The 16,326-nt window shown below is 35.0% G+C and overlaps 1 protein-coding gene across 3 annotated transcripts; it reads right to left on the reverse strand.

The window, feature by feature from the left end:
- Positions 1-139: 139 nt before the first annotated feature.
- On the reverse strand, positions 140-16,037 carry LOC107004910. Of its 3 annotated transcripts, XM_027912991.1 has the most exons (13): positions 15,851-16,037; positions 12,024-12,063; positions 11,425-11,866; positions 9,295-9,695; positions 8,981-9,058; positions 7,984-8,086; positions 7,180-7,268; positions 5,860-5,971; positions 4,174-4,227; positions 4,037-4,085; positions 2,052-2,152; positions 886-1,004; positions 140-809 (listed from the first exon to the last, which is right to left on the reverse strand). In XM_027912991.1, exons 3-13 carry the CDS (start codon positions 11,851-11,853, stop codon positions 467-469), a joined length of 1,878 nt encoding a protein of 625 aa, XP_027768792.1. In that variant the 5' UTR covers positions 11,854-11,866; positions 12,024-12,063; positions 15,851-16,037; the 3' UTR covers positions 140-466. The 3 variants fall into 3 exon arrangements, with proteins under 3 accessions (XP_027768792.1, XP_015058803.1, XP_015058804.1); XM_015203317.2 differs by lacking the exon at positions 12,024-12,063 and having other exon boundaries at positions 15,851-16,036; XM_015203318.2 differs by lacking the exons at positions 12,024-12,063; positions 15,851-16,037 and adding an exon at positions 14,458-14,578.
- Between the last annotated feature and the right edge of the window lie 289 nt (positions 16,038-16,326).

Below are 16,326 nucleotides of genomic sequence, written 5' to 3' on the forward strand. Positions count from 1 at the left end.
TTTGTTAAATTAAGTTGAAATGAATTTATACAAATTATTACAAAGAAAATATAACAATCAATCACCTAGAGGTGCTAATTTTCTATTAAAAATCCTAAAAACTTAATATGGAAAAAAAAATGTACGTACAAATAATACATGGATGAAAAATAATATGAGCTTTATGTCTGTGTATATATGTAGGAAATATTGTATAACAGTTATATGTGGCCAATTGTTATATCTCATACGCATCGTTCAACATCAACGTAGGCAAGCCACGTACATACATGTATGTTGAATCGTTGCCATGATTTTCATGGTTATAACGAAAATTTTATCAAAATTCCAACCACAGGAAAATAATTCTTTTTCATCAACTCCCCTCCAAATCATGTTCAGGATATCTAATCTCTTTTTAAGTTAATATGTATATTTATATTAAGGGGCAATACAAGTTCAAACATCGAAGATGACCACAAATCTTCTAGAGGAAGTTCCTTTGGAAGGATCCAGAAGAAAACCTCGAAGTGAGACCCTGAGACATGTCCGCGGCATCAAGCTTAACATTTTGCCTTCCCGCTGTCAAATCCTTCTCACGATCCCAAGGTTTCCATGGATGATTTCCTTGCCATTCTTCTTTCGTTGATTCCTGCTTTGATTTTTTCTTTGACTTGCTACGAGCCGTCTCTTGATGCTTTTCTACCATAGATTTTGATCGTCTCGCTTTATTATACTGTTCCACCAGTTCAGCATCCACACTTGATCTACTCTTTTCTTGCAGCTCTTTAGAAGCAAGAGCTGAAGCCTCATTGAAAGCCTCCAGATAACTGAAAATACAAAAAAATTGAACCGACGTCTCTAATATCATATCCAAAAGATCTAAATAAGAGAGAATGAACATACTTCATTTTGGCTTTCTGAGCTCGATCTGATGGGGTGTCTGTCCAGGCACTAGTATCACCACGGCCTTCTTTCGAGCTTTTGCTAAAGCTCGTCTTTGAGTGCATGCTCACAACACCAGCCTAAGAAGTCATGCAATACATCATGCAGAGTTTCACCAAGTAAAAGAAAGGAAAAACACTTTAGCAGTTTCTCATTCAGAAATTAGTCAAGGATTTCATGTTGTCTTTCTTTTGGATCCCACTATATAGTGCATGGTAACACACATTATGTATTCAAGAATCTATACATGTATGATAACCATATGTTGTTATTTTCTTAGAATTACTGTTTCTTGTTCCTTCAGAGTAGGGAATAAAATACTGGTAACTTACGGGAAAAATTCTGGTGTTGCCATTCAATGAACTCCCCAGAGCCATAGCTTCCCATTCACTTTGTTTTTTCTTCTATTAGATTATTGTTCAATATCAATTCCATTTCAACAATTAAGATATGGTTAAAATAATTTTTTAGGTATATATAATAGATGTCAAACCCCCTTTGACTACTTCGTATGCCTAATTTTTCAGATCTTGAACCCGCTTGTTAAAATTCTGGCTCCACGACTGGGAGGGACAAGAATTAAGAACAGGTATGTAGCGAGAAGCCAGAGACATCAGGATTGACTTCAAGCTTAGACTTCCAGTTAGAAATTATATCGGAATAGTCAAACAATATTGGACCAACCAACTACACCTCAATCCCAACCTAGCTGCGGGTATGGTTAGCTACTTGTGTGTGTGTACGTATACTATCAATAAATCCCCAACGTTTAGACAGTAACTTATCTTGGCCTGCCAACTACATTCCACTATCCCAGTTTAAAATTCTCTCTTCTTTTTAGTATGAGTGTATATTAACCCCTTATCTCATACTTTGATCTCTTTCATAACTTGAAAAATATTATTATGATCATGCCTTGTTGGATTTCAAATAACCTATATTTAATATTATTTGTAATATGTCAAATGCATCGATTGAGGCAGCTGGAGTAGTAGAACAATTAGATAAGCAGTTATGCATCTTGGCCTGAACATTTAAAAATAGAACCGAGTTTGATCTGTCAAAATCTTAAGGAAAAGCAGCAAAAGGACATTCATCAAAATTGAGTGGAAGAAACAAGACCCTACTTTTCTTTCAGGAGGCAGTGTAGTCATCCATTCATCTCTTTTTGGTGCAACTTTGACCTCCATCTCTGCTAACAGCAGATCATCACCTTCCATGGAGATACCTGAAACAAATAGTAATTTTAATGAAAAGAAATTCCTCCTCGTCAAATCGAATGTTATAACCATACTTGGACCATGACTTATCCCAAAATATAGAGCCATAATAAATTACTACCGATGTTCCAGTTTATGTGACATTTCCTTTTAAATCTATTCCAGAAAGAATGACCGCTTACTAAATTTGGATAGGTTATAACTTAAAACTTCTCATTTTACCTTGAATGGCAAACTTTTTAGCCACCCAAATATTATGACATGTTTAAGACTACAAGTTTCAAAAGTTCCCATTTCTTTCTTAAATAAAAAATTACATGCCCAATCAAATTGATTCACATATGTTGATACAGAGGGAATACTAAGTTGGAGTTTGAAATTGTAATCATAGTATAAGAACAACAACATACATAGTGTAATCCCACTAGTGGAGTCTGGGAGGGTAGTGTGTATGCAGACCTTACCATTACCTTGGGAGGTAGAGAGATTGCTTTCTAGACCTTTGGCTCAAAAAAAATCATAGTATAAGAAGTTACCAAATATAAGGTGATAGTGTTTATGTTATCAAGTTATTAAAGGGTATAACGTGAACTGTTGACTATGTATGGTAAGCCCCAAGGTCACTACTTTGTGAAAGATAAATTTGGCACGAGGAAATGCAGAATTTAATTTGAGAAGACAGACAGTACTCTCTATCATTTTTTCTTACTAATAGATTATTTTACAAAGGACCATATCATTTACTAGTTTTATACCAGACATACTTTATAAATGTGGAATAACTGAATAAGCCACCGACAATATGACACAACAAATAGATCTTGGATCTTGACGAACTTCATAACTATATTGTTCAGCGATCCATGCAACATGACAATCCTCAAGAGACGGCTCACCTAACAGTGAGTCTAAATGATGCATTACTGAATTCAACATTAATTGCATAGACACTATCATCTCTATCTCTTCCTAACTCACATCTACATGTGTTTCCGCTATCTATATTCAACTGTGTCAGTCTCCTCTAAAGTTGACTGCATATCTTAACGAGAAGCATGGTTGTAGTGGTGTACATAAACAAACAGGATTCCTGAAATGGATTGATACCGTAGCCAAACCTGCAGATAGTCTTCGTATTTTTATTCATCAGTAATGGACAAACGATAGATGGAACCATATATCCTTCAAAGGTGTGGAGCATGACAAAGGGAACAATCACATACCCGGAACAACACAACAACAACATACCCAGTGTGATCCTACAAGTGGGGTCTGGGCAGGGTGGGGTGTAGTCGGTGTACGCAGACCTTACACGCCTACACAAGATTATTGTTTGTGCTGCAAATAGAATTTCTATTGTCTAGTCACATGCACCATAGTGTAGTCCAAGCAATGAGGCATGGAAGAATTAAAAGGAAGTGGAGTTAGGCTTTTAGTGAGAGAAGAGCACTTTGGGGATTATAAAATCATGAAAGGTATATTAAGGCAAATTACTTGATGAAGAGCTCCCTTGACAGAACCCCTTTAAGGAATTTTCTCAATCCAGTAAGTATAGACATATGAGTTCATTTCTTTTCCTCTATTTCATTCTAGTAATTGAATGCTAATCAGTGGGTTCAAGTATACTTGCTTGGGTTGATTACTTTCTTCCTTTCGTTCTTATTCTATTTCTACTTTTTGATTTCCTTCTGTTATTTCCATCTTCACACATCCACACCCGAATTGTGTCGGATTGACATGGGTGTGGCAAGAGTCTGACCAACATAGATGGAGTTCACAGACAATTAAGCAATAGCGAAGTTGAATAAAACATTAGGTACCAATCACATAAAATTTGAGCAAGATAGTAGAATAAAATGTATGATAAACCATGTTTAGCAAAATGGACCAACCTTGCAAACGTCTCCACTGGGCAGCTTCACGCATAGCTTGTAATTCTGCCTACAGAACCGAATCTTGTGTTAACAGATCCGTAGTCAAGAGTGTTCTGAGTTATCTTCATACCCAATGGGACACAAAAAAAATGTACCTTCATTTCCTCTTGTTCTTCCTTGCGCTTTATTTTCTCATCCAACACTTCCCTCTACAAAATAAAACAACATCTTGATAAATTAAATGAAAACTACATTTTTGGAAAACCCAAAATAAACATAGTATACTGTAAATGTTCTCCATAATATAGAAAGTTACAATGTAAGCTCAAGGAACTGAATGAAACAATGGTAGGCCACAATAACTAGAATACCTGATGTTACGGCATTAAATCATAGCAAGTCAAATTTTCATTGTGTTAATTCTGAGTGGTTATATAATATCCTACTGATTTTTCACAATGATAATTCTTTTAGACTGGGAATCAACCAAGTGAGTTGAAAGTGATATAGTAACAGAAACATCTAGAACTGCAGTCCCTAGGGGAAAAAACCACCATGTGATCCAATCCAACTGACTGTTCTCTAATTACAGTTTTCAAAGTTCCCTGCAAAAGTATGATTTTCTTCCTAAGTATTTTAATTTCTATCAAAAGATGAGAGCATAAGTCATTGCCTGATTCGTTTTTTGTGTACAAGGAAGCCAAATAAACTTTAGCTTTCTTAATTTCCTTCTAAATCCATGTTTAAGTGTCACTTATAAATGTAGAAGATTTAAGATTGCATGAAGGGAGCTATGTTGCTCGGACTCTCCAAAAATAGTGTATTTTTGAAGGATCCAACACGGGTGCGGCAACACTTCTGGAGAGTCCAAGCAACTTAGGAAGGGAATACACACGTGAAAAACATATAATAGTACCTTGAATAAATAATAAAGATTGCATGGGGGAAAAAAAGGAACCACTTCTTTCTTAACTTCTGACATTCTGTTGATAAACTAAATACTAATTTTGTGAAATAAGGTATATGATCTTCCGCCTTCACAACTTCCAGTGGTTTGCTTATAAGTTAAAACGACAGCATGTCTTAATGATTTTTCAACTTCTCGAGTAGGCAGAAGTCTCCACTTCTGTATTTCCAGGTTTTTTTCTCTCCATTTCATTTTCTTAATACGCTTTTCGACTTCACTGGTTAAACTAAAATTTAAGAATCTATCAACTCCTTAGTAAAATGTTAAGCCGAAAAAGTCACACAATTCATAAACAGAAAGTGACACTGATGTTAATTGCAAAATTGTGCCAATTGCACCAAAATTTCTTGGCACAAAATTGAGATAATGCACTTAAAGTGTATTTTCAAATATTAATGGAAGGACATGAATCATGAGCTCTTATCTCAACCAAAGAAATATATGCCAGGAGAACAAGAAAGAAAATGACACCAAAATAATTGATTCACACTTAGCTATCCAACTTAGCAATCCTAAGGAACACTAAGGCAAATTTGACAAGAACCACTTTCAAATAATGGTCCATCCTCAAAATTAACTAGGTTACTCGAAAAGATGCAACACAAACCAACTACAAAATTTGGAAATATTCAACATCTGGAACCAAAATATATGGGACAATATTTACACCCAAATGACTAGGAGCAGTTACCCTTGCTTGCGCAGAAAATATGTCCATTTGAAGTTTGATAATGAGAAATAAATGGAAGAAATCTACATTTAGCCTTGCAATTAGAAAATCAACACAGGGTTTTAAGCCAGACCTTAAGGAAGCTTCTCTTCACATAACAAAATTTGTGAGGAAAATAAATGATTGTATCACTTAATTACTCACTTTATCTGGATCTTGCAAATCTTTAAAGGCTTTGTTCAGCTTGATGAACGCTTGGTGAGCTTCAGGATGCGTGCACTTATCAGGATGCACCATAAGAGACAACTTCCAGTACCTAAAGCATACACCAAAATAACAAATAAATGAAGATGGAGTTTAAAGGTGCATTTAACAGCATGACTGACAGCAGCAGCCACAAGTTAACAGTCAACCAGCAGCTACAAGTTAACAGTCAACTGACGCCTAATCCACATCTATGGTTCACATACCAACAGGAGTAGTTACACCATGAGGACAAGGAAGAAAGAAATAATGCTTATTCAAGTGAACAACTTGTGGGTAAAGTTCCTCTTTTTATGGTGATGGTATAAGTGTGTGCCACGCCACAACTGTGTATATAATTATCAAAATATCCACTTGTCTCAGGGAACAGTGCTGGATATATAATCCAAAAATCGTATAATAAAGTAGGGGACATCCATTTAACTCCTCCTCAACTAGAAGTACGTGAAGGCAAAATGCTTAACAAATTAAATGACAGCAACTTGACTTACCGTTGAGTATAAAATCGCAAATTATAGATGTAATATAACATATCTCAAAATAATGTATAAGCAAATACGAAAGCAAACATGTTTGAATATTTCAGTAATCATGAAGGCTACATCTAGTACCGGACAGATGATTTGAATAACTTAAAAGCAAAAGAGGCATTTTGCATATTAGACATTACCTATACACAGAGATATGCAACTTGCATTTGACATTCAGTGATGACATTCAAAAGTGTAACTCAATTTACAGTTTTTTTTTTTTTTGACAAAGGTAACAATTTATTGACGGTATAGACTTCAGATTTCAGATTCAGTTTCATCACCGAGCCCTCAAATCACTAGATACTTAGATCAGTATTGTGCAAGGCCAAAAGATCGCTGCACTTCTACAACCACTCAATACTTGTAAGCAACATATGACATGCCATCAGGGAGCATTATTACTACCATCCTCCAGGGAAGTAGCAGCTCGCAGCTGTTCAGCCGCTTCTCTAGGAGATAGGAGATGTACCTCTGACTGGGTTCACTATATTTAGGCACCAAGACTATTCAGGTTCAGAAATCCAACCAAGCATTATTTACAGGAAAAAGGAAAGTCTGGAGCAACTTAGCTCATCTACCAGACCAAGTTCAAAAATTGAAGGCCGTATGCGGACAACTTATAATCTTGGGCGTCAATAATTTTAAGGATCGAATTCTAACTTACAGATGCTACTCTAATCTTAAATAAAAATTGCTATGGCTCTCCACAAACAAGTAAGCAATTTACCTTTTCTTCATGTTATCACTCAACATATTTCTGTTCGCACCCAAAACATCATATGAGTTGTCTGCATCTGCTACCATGATTCTTGTAACCTAACCAAGTAAAAGTACTCGTTATACACAATTTAGATTGTCAACAAAGAGTTACATAGAAAAGAAGATTCTCAACTCACCTTAACCAAATGAACATGAACCAAACCCAAACCCACAATTAACGGTGTAAAAATGTGACAAAGCCAGGCTTCACTACATCATATATTTAGAATCCCAAACACTACTAGAAGTTAACAGAACAGAAATAAAAAGCAGCACAGGAAAAGGAAGAGTGGAAGACCAAGAGAAGTTGTAAAGCAGTGACGAGAAAATAAATCACAAGGTTCTGTTACTTTTAGCAATTCAAATTTCTAATTTTGCTAACTGAGAGGAAGAGAGAGCAACAAGCGAACAGACAAAATAAGTACTGTCAGTTTTTGAAAATAAAAACAACCCCACTTCTTTCAAAAGAAAATACAAATTACAGTACCATATAAGTACCACATGGCGGATTCTTTTTTGTATTTTTCCATGGCTCATATGGGGGTTAATTCAAGGTATCTAGAAATCTAGAGGGTTAGCTCCATTTGGTTTGGTTAAATTAAAAGGAATGTCAAATAATCATAAAACTAATTATCAAACCAAATTTCAAGTGTAATTATGTCAGATTGAAGGTACTAAGAAAGATCACACAAGTATGATTGTTAAGGAGAAAATTACATAGAAACAGACAACAGATAGACCAATAGGGAAAAGAAGAGAATGGAAAAAGAACCTCTTCAAAACGTTCGGCCTCGTTTGCTGATTCTACCTCAGTCACCAAAGCAGGAGGTGGGGGCCCTATAAACAATTCAGTATCTTCTTCCAGCTCAACATCCCTGGAAACATTTGTCAGAGACACTTAGTGCAGTTCACTTTAGTCTGGTATAACATAGATGACATCCTAACTGTTATTTGAAGCTTCTTGAGTGTGGAAGGGATAACTATTAAACTTCTGTGAGCAAGAAATACTTGTAGAAACAACAAAGAGAGGCTGATCAAACCTGTGAACTCATCCAAGAAGATCATAGTACTTCTTGTGTTAATATGTCAAAACCAATCTGTTTTTCCATCTCTGAACCAAAGATTTTCTGAAGGGAGAAACTTAAATCTGACTTACTCTGACTCTTCAAAATCCCCGCTGCACCCATGTCAACACGACATGGGTGTGGATGTGGAATCCACACCGGATTTGGTCAACTTACCTCCAGTTCATAGACTACATATATGACCGAGAACACAGAAATATAGATTAATTGGGTATTTGGTTTGATTTTTGGGTTTATGTCATATATATAGAGAGAGAAGAGTTATATAAAGTATGAGAATGCTCTGCTATGACTACGAGATATCTTATGATTATGATTAAAATATTAGGGTTTACAAAGAAACAAATTTTTATTAGTTTTAGTTCAGTAACTTTAATTAATCGTATCACAGCACCTGTATCCGCATTCAGATCCATACCCCCAGAATCCTAAAATTTATGTGATGAAGAACCCAAGCCCTAGATCTACACCCATATCCAATAGTCTGAGCAATGCATTGTTATCAATGCTGTAGAACGGTCTAGTTGATTAGGCTAAGTAAAGAATCAAGTATCTACTCCCTTGAGCACATTCCAAATACAGTTAAAGTTAAATACCAATAGGGTCAGTTAGTGTTATAAAAAACAAGTCCGCAAGTACACATCTAAGTGAGGCAATAAACTGCAATGGAGAATTGAGGTTTACCTAAGCTCCGCTTGTGCTTCAGTCAACTTAGCTGCGGCAGCAAGTAGTTCTGCAGAAGGCATTGCAGGACCAATCACCCTGCACAAGCGCAAAGGAGAGCAAATTAAAATAAGACAACTTAGGACTAGAATGAGGTTTTGATAAAAGAAGAAACCACCTACTCAACCATCACCACTGCCTTTTATTTCTCAGGTAAAAAAAAGGAAAAGTGTAATTCCTTTTTACTTTTGTGTTTGGGGAGGGAGGGGGTGAGGGACATGGACTTCTCTCTATGTAATATAACAAATTTGGAGGCAGAAACCTTCTTTACTAACCTCTTTTTTTGGCCAGTATCTTCTTCGGCAGGCAAGCTTAAATTAGCATCGTAAGCGGTAGCATTATCGCTTGGCAAACTCAAATTGGCATTATGACCACCAGCTGCTTCATTTGGTAAACTCAAATTGGCATTACAATGTTCCTGTCCAACTCCCGAATCCAATGGCTTGGACTGCTCATCATTTTGATGCAACTCTTGACTTTGAAGTTGCATTTGGGAGCGGATTAAGGGTCCTACAGTCTCCAAAGTAGGAAATGCTTTTGATGGTAATAGAAAAACATGATCACCCGTTTCCTTAAGGTTTAAGGAGAGGAACAGTTTTCGCAGACGCTTGACCAACAATTTTTCAGATAAACCCCTTATATCTACAGCTTGTCCATCATCAATCATTTGTAGAAGCTGTATTGAATTTACAGAAGACGTTAGCTGAATTTGGCTCATTGTTATATCTCAATATAAACTGGAAGATACAATAATAATGGTTTAAAATCCTGAAATATCAAGTGTGCACTAATAAACCAAAGGAAAAAAGAAAACGTAGGGGAAGGGGATAAGTGCACTATCTCGGACAAGTATACCAAATCCTTAATTTAAGGACATATTTAATGTTATTTATGATCGAGTAGAAGCTTATGGACACAATTTGTTTTCTTAAGGTAAATAACTTTTTTAATAATGGACACAAGTTTCCTTTTTTTTTGGACAAAGAGGACACGAATTCCTTTGTTTAGGTTAGAACTTTTTTAATAATGGTAAAATCTCCTGTATACCAGCTAACACTCAAAAAGTAGAGACTCTACAACATAATATGTTCACAACGAATGACACCCAATCTGCTATAGTCTATACACATAGGAATGCTCATGGACACAAGTATATTCCTATATGCCTACAAAAACAAATACGTCATGTATATACTCACTAAAACGAAGTAGAAAGGGATTCTTTTGACAGAAACTAGGATACTGCAGGGGATTTACATATAGATGGAATTTTCTGGAAGAGTAAAAATTCTAGTTCTTCATTAAGTATTCACTTGGTAAGGTCCTTGAATAATGCAAACAATGCAGCCTTTCCTTGGCAGATCATTTGGAAAAATAGCTCATCACTGAAAGTCAGAATCCTCACCTCGAAAGACCTACATGACCTAATTTAACACAAGAATTCTACAGCAAAGAGTAAAGACGTGGCGATTTGCAGCAAACTTTGTCAGAAGACAAGAGAATATAAATGAATTGTCACATTGTGAGATGGCTCAAATCATTGGACACTGTGCAATCTAAGCATGGACTCTCTAATTCCTCAATATTGAAGCAATGCAGGTTGCTGGATTTAGTGCAAAACTCAGCAATACTATTGAGCTAGAGCCTAGAGTTAGAATGTGATAACTATTGTTATGAAAGATAAAGAAAAGGACAGCTCCTAATAAAAGGAACTCCAGCAAGTGGAAAGGGAGCTATTATTTGTGTTTCATCTTTATGAATTTTGATAAGCATTTTGTTAACAGCATCTCATACTTTTTGTTCCTTGCAACTTCTTCGTGCCTGTTTTGACACATACCTCACTTTTAAAAGAAAAACAAAGTGTTCCATCCAACCATATTATCCAACTCCTCAATTAAAATAACATTTTTGGTCAAACCATTTATTCATTTAACACAACCCTAAAGATAAATTACTTGATAATACTCCTTGTCTCAAATTCTTTTTCAATTTCCCTTACCAAGAATCCAAGGAAAAAATCTACCATTAAGAATCTTAATTGCACTACTAGCATTTTTCGTGTAGTTTCAGAATACATAAATCTTCTATTCAAAAAAGTACATTATGAAATATGTCTGCTTTAGGATCAAACATTGGTAAAGTTTCTCAAAAAATGAATGCTTCATAAGTGAATTAATGCACATCTAGTTAAGAACAATATTTGGTCATTAAAACTTCCAAGAATTTATATGCATCAATTGTTTAACTATAAAATTTGATGATGATTTCTTTATTAAACTAATTATTGTTGTAATTTCTTCCATTATCACACCATGGGAAAAAATGAGTAGCAATAACAATAACAACAATAAAACACTAGCTACAATTAATTAGCAAATTACAGAAGAACAATTAAAATGTAGTACCTGTTCCAAATCACCAGCTACAGTAGGGAACTCCTGCAATATGCCTTTGACCACATCCCCAGGACTATCCCTTCGCCGCTCGGGCTGGAAATCATCACAGTCTGACCCGGAACCGGTATCCGATTCACTAGAATCTGAATACTTCCTCTTTCCCTCTCGTTTCGATCTCCTACTACTGCTGCTGCCTCTATGGTCCCGCTTCTTCACAGGCTTCTTTTTTCTCTTCGCCCTCTCCCTATGCTTATGACTCCTTGAGGAGCTCCTCCGACTCCTCTCCCCCTCGCGACGCTGTTTGTGCCGACGCTTTCGCCGTTTTTCATCTTGAGAGGAGCTATCAACTTCATAGTCAGATTCAGAAAATGATTCAGATGAGGACGTGGCTGATTCTTCTTGTTTTCTTTTCTTCCTTCTGCTCGAACTCTCTCCCATGGTGATCCTTGTTCTGCAGGAGAAATTCAAGGTGGAGATTATTAGAAGCTTTTGTCTATTCTGGTTGCTGATCACAAATTTGTTAAATTCTGGGACAGAAGTGTCCAGTTCAAAACAATTTCTGGTTTTTTGTCATCCATTAGTTTTAAATAAAAAGGATTGTATTTTCCCTTATACACTCCGTTATATTTTTCACTAGTGATGGTGTGCCTGTGAGCAAACAATGGAAAAGAGAAGTCAAATTGATAAAAAGAGGCTGAGGAAGAGGATCGCCAACAGAGTATAATGAGAAAACTTGATGAAATACAATATCCTCATACATCTATTTGTGTAATTAATAGACTGTTAGGATTCTTAGAGAAGGATCGAGTCACAGGACGATGACAAACAACAGGAAAATCTAAATCAATTGACTTCAATTTTCCCTTGCCTTTGTTCGAATTCCTAGATCGACCCATTTTTGCATATAACTTCAGCTCATTGAAGGGAGACTGAAACCTTAGAGTTCAATGGAAGAGAGAACTCCGATCTCTTGCTTTTTACTAAAATATGACTTACCGATTTATTCATCAAAAACCGCTTTTAATAGGAGTTTTATTACATCAATAGGAAATCTAATTTTCATGAAAGTAGGAGACATAAATCCTATTCCAAAGCTAATAACTATAACTTAACATAATCCTTGTAGAACTATGAAACATAAACCGTATTCTAGAATAATAAATACAGCTACTAAAATTATAATTAAATACTTAATTTAAGGGTTTCCAACGCATCCACAACTAGACACTACTCTTTTTATTTGGCATTACAGAGGGAGTACTTTTTTTTCCAAATGAGCTTGAGACGCATGATCAAACAACTAAGCAGATCAACTCAACTTCATCATCTTCCTACTAACATTTTTTCTTACTGATGCAAAGCTAACAACCAAGCAGATCAACTCAACTTCATCATCTTCCTACTAACATTTTTTCTTACTGATGCAAAGCTTGATTATTGATAGAATGATTATCCTCGGAAATGCCTTAAAAGAAGTTGTGATTATTTTTCGAAACCCGGTAAAATTAGTCACAAAACATGACTGATGCACGCGAGTATAAAGATCCAAGGGAAGCAAACTCACACAAACTATGTTTAAAATGTGAAGAAGCATCATAAAAAACTGTCAAATTGTGAGAATATTCACCAAGTCTTTCTTATGCTTTTCAACAATCCTGAAAAGGGGAACATAATTACTACTCTCTCTAGGGAAAACAGTTTTCCAACATGGTCAGCTAAACAGAGATAATACTTCATGAGAAATTAATTCCTCTCCCTCGGCCATTTCACAAAGATCAATTTATATGTTCTTCTCATTATCTTATTGACGCAATCCATTGGATTATTTTTTATACAAAGGAGTGACTACACAACCTCACAAGTCACACATATGATATAACCAGAAATTTGTGAAGATATGCCACTGAAGCTATAGCAGAAGAATTCAGGAACAAGAGGTTAATTCTGTACTTGAGCAAAAGGAGCAGTCTATCTTGATGACCCAAAAACTATCAATAGAGCAGTCTCTTTAGGACTGCTTTCTTTCATGTCAGCGTAAATACTTTATAAAGAAGCGATGAAAACTTAGTTGAGGGTCATCACAAAGAAGCACCCACTTAGAATGTTTACAATTGTGGGATTAGAATAGTAAGAGAAAAGAAGCAGAATAGGATGGAGTTTAAAGATGAAAATAACAGTGAAGCTTTCCTAGGGAACAAAATATACATGCTCTCAACTGAAGAAGACTTCATTACCAAATTCGAACTCGAGATTTTGGTTACGAGAGGAGAAAACCACCTCTTCCTTCAGTGGTTATTTTGCATCTGCAACTGTGCAGAACCATTAACCACAACCTTGATACTATGTATGTCTTGACTATTTATATGAACTTGGCAGTGGTTTGCTTGAGAATCTTTACTAACATGATCCATATTAATCCATATACTAAACTAACCAATTCATGTATACTTTATCTCATTTGCTCAACATCTTTCTCGATTAGTCATTGCCTATTGGTTAATATGTATGTATTTTGTATAGATATAATCTAATTCAATGTATTCATTCCTATATTAGTTATAACTATATATATGTATTGTAGTATTTTTATTTTCTCACTAGTTATTGCATATATATATATATATAATTATATATATATATATATATAATTATATATATATATATATATATATACCAAAATATTCATTTGTATGATAGTTAACTCTATTATTTATTTATTTTAGCATTTATGTTTCTAACTTAGTATTCATGTTTTAGTTTAGCCATTATCATATCTAGCTAATATCCATGTAATTTTATATGTATATACTAGATAAAGTGCCCGTGCTCCGCACGGGTGCCCAATGTCACTATTTCTTTCCCATACTAATTACTTTAAGCAACTTTCACTTCATAAGTTTCAACTAATTTAAGCAACATTTGACTTCATAATGTTAAATTTAAGACCCTTTTATATATAAGAAACTTCAAACAAAGGAATTTTAGTGAACCTAAAAATGAAAACGAATTTGTTAGTAATTAAATTATGAGTAAATCAATTACATGTTGATAATTCAAGAGGTCGGTCAAATTGAGATAACGAAGGATTCTGTAGTGAGGTTCGCTCAGGTAAGCACGGACCCAACCATTGAGAACATCACAAGAGTTCTGTTGCTGATTTGCTCTTTTATGACTCAAAAGTTTTCATATGCACAAAGAAAACCACAATCAAGACAAAACAACAGACATTCCGTCAGAAACTATGAATCACAAAGAAGTGATAAATCAATAATTTAACTATTACAATAAGGGTAAGTAAACGACCAAAATGTTATCAAAGTAAAATGCGAAGATGTTGAATGTCTTAGTTGCGTCTGTTACCATTCGCAATGCCGAAATGCAACAAAAGAAAGGAAAAAACTTTGAACAAACGCACCAAATTGCTAGCTTGAATATCAGTTGTTACATAACAGAATTATTGAGACGGCACAATATTAAACTCCATACCAACAACATTTAGGGAAAAATAAGAACAAACACAGTAGTAATCGAATTAGGACTCGAGCCCTTGGCACCAATGCAACTTCGTACACAAAACACCTTGTACAATGTTTGCCAGATCGCAATATCTTGGGGCAAAATAGAAGACGATTATGTGCAAGTTGTTGGGACAAAATGAAAGACGATTATGTGCAAACGCCACAAAGATTGATGGTCAGTTAAAGGCTTGGCGATGTTTGACATCATGGAACAGACCACTCTGTTCTGCATATTACAAGTCTGAAGAAAGAGAAGTTGATTGTGCTCTATCTAGAATAGACAAACAGAAGCTAAAGGGGAATTACGACCTAATCATCATTCCGAGACAAAAATCTAATCCAAATAAGCGAAAAACTCATTACTTATTGCACCTAATCACAGATGCCTACTCTTTCTAACAAATAGGCAAACACATAGTGAGCATGACACAATTGGCAGATCAAATTTTGAGACATCTGCACTATGTATATACATCAAGGTCGTCAACTCCATCATATAGCAATACCCAGACGTAAACATGAGAAATGGGTGGGTACATTTCCGAAAATTTACCGAAACCAGTAATACTGAAGCAATTAGCTACTAAAGTTAGAGCTTTAGTGGTCGGCTAAATCTATAAAAATTTTAGAGAAATCTTACATGAGCATATTCCAAGTATTGGATTAATTTAATTTCTTGCAAAATTGGAAACGTGTAATTTCTCTGCAGAATGCCCAAATTCAGAAAATTTCCAGACAATAACAAAAGAAAAACAAAATTAGAACAACAAACACATGATTTAAGATTCTTCTCCATGGTTTTACAAACATAGAAAGATGGAAATCGCAGCTACATGGGTCTCTGATCAGCAGACATGCAAAGATTCTAGGGTTCAAACAAAAGAAATTATAGAGCCATAGTTGAAGAGAACACATACCACAATTGAGAGAGAAATAGTTAGCAGATTGCAATAACAGCAAGTGAAAGGTCAACCACACACTGAAGAAGAATAGAGGAGAAAATGGCAAGAGCTCTTCGATGAGTTTGTTGTTTTTTAAATCCAAGAAGAAAGCCCTTGCAAGCGTAACACCAAAAAATGAATAAAAGAAATAACTCTGAATTGAATAAAATGACCACAACCTTATTTCCTTAGTTATATTCCTAACTTTAATATTTACGTTTTAGTTAGTCCATTATCATCTAGCAATAATATAAGTTTGTTTGTTTGTTTATAATGGAACTAGAAAATATATCCTGCAGTATATTAGTTAATTTAGAAAAGAGTTTTTAACATAGAAATTTTGTCAAAATATGATGAAATTCTTCATCTTTTATGAAATATAAATGAACGGTAACTTTTTTATTACTATATCTTCTTCAAAAACTGAAAAATATATCTAAAAACATTATATT

The sequence above is a fragment of the Solanum pennellii genome, chromosome 11, assembly GCF_001406875.1.
Source record: "Solanum pennellii chromosome 11, SPENNV200".
NCBI classification, from domain to species: Eukaryota; Viridiplantae; Streptophyta; class Magnoliopsida; order Solanales; family Solanaceae; genus Solanum; species Solanum pennellii.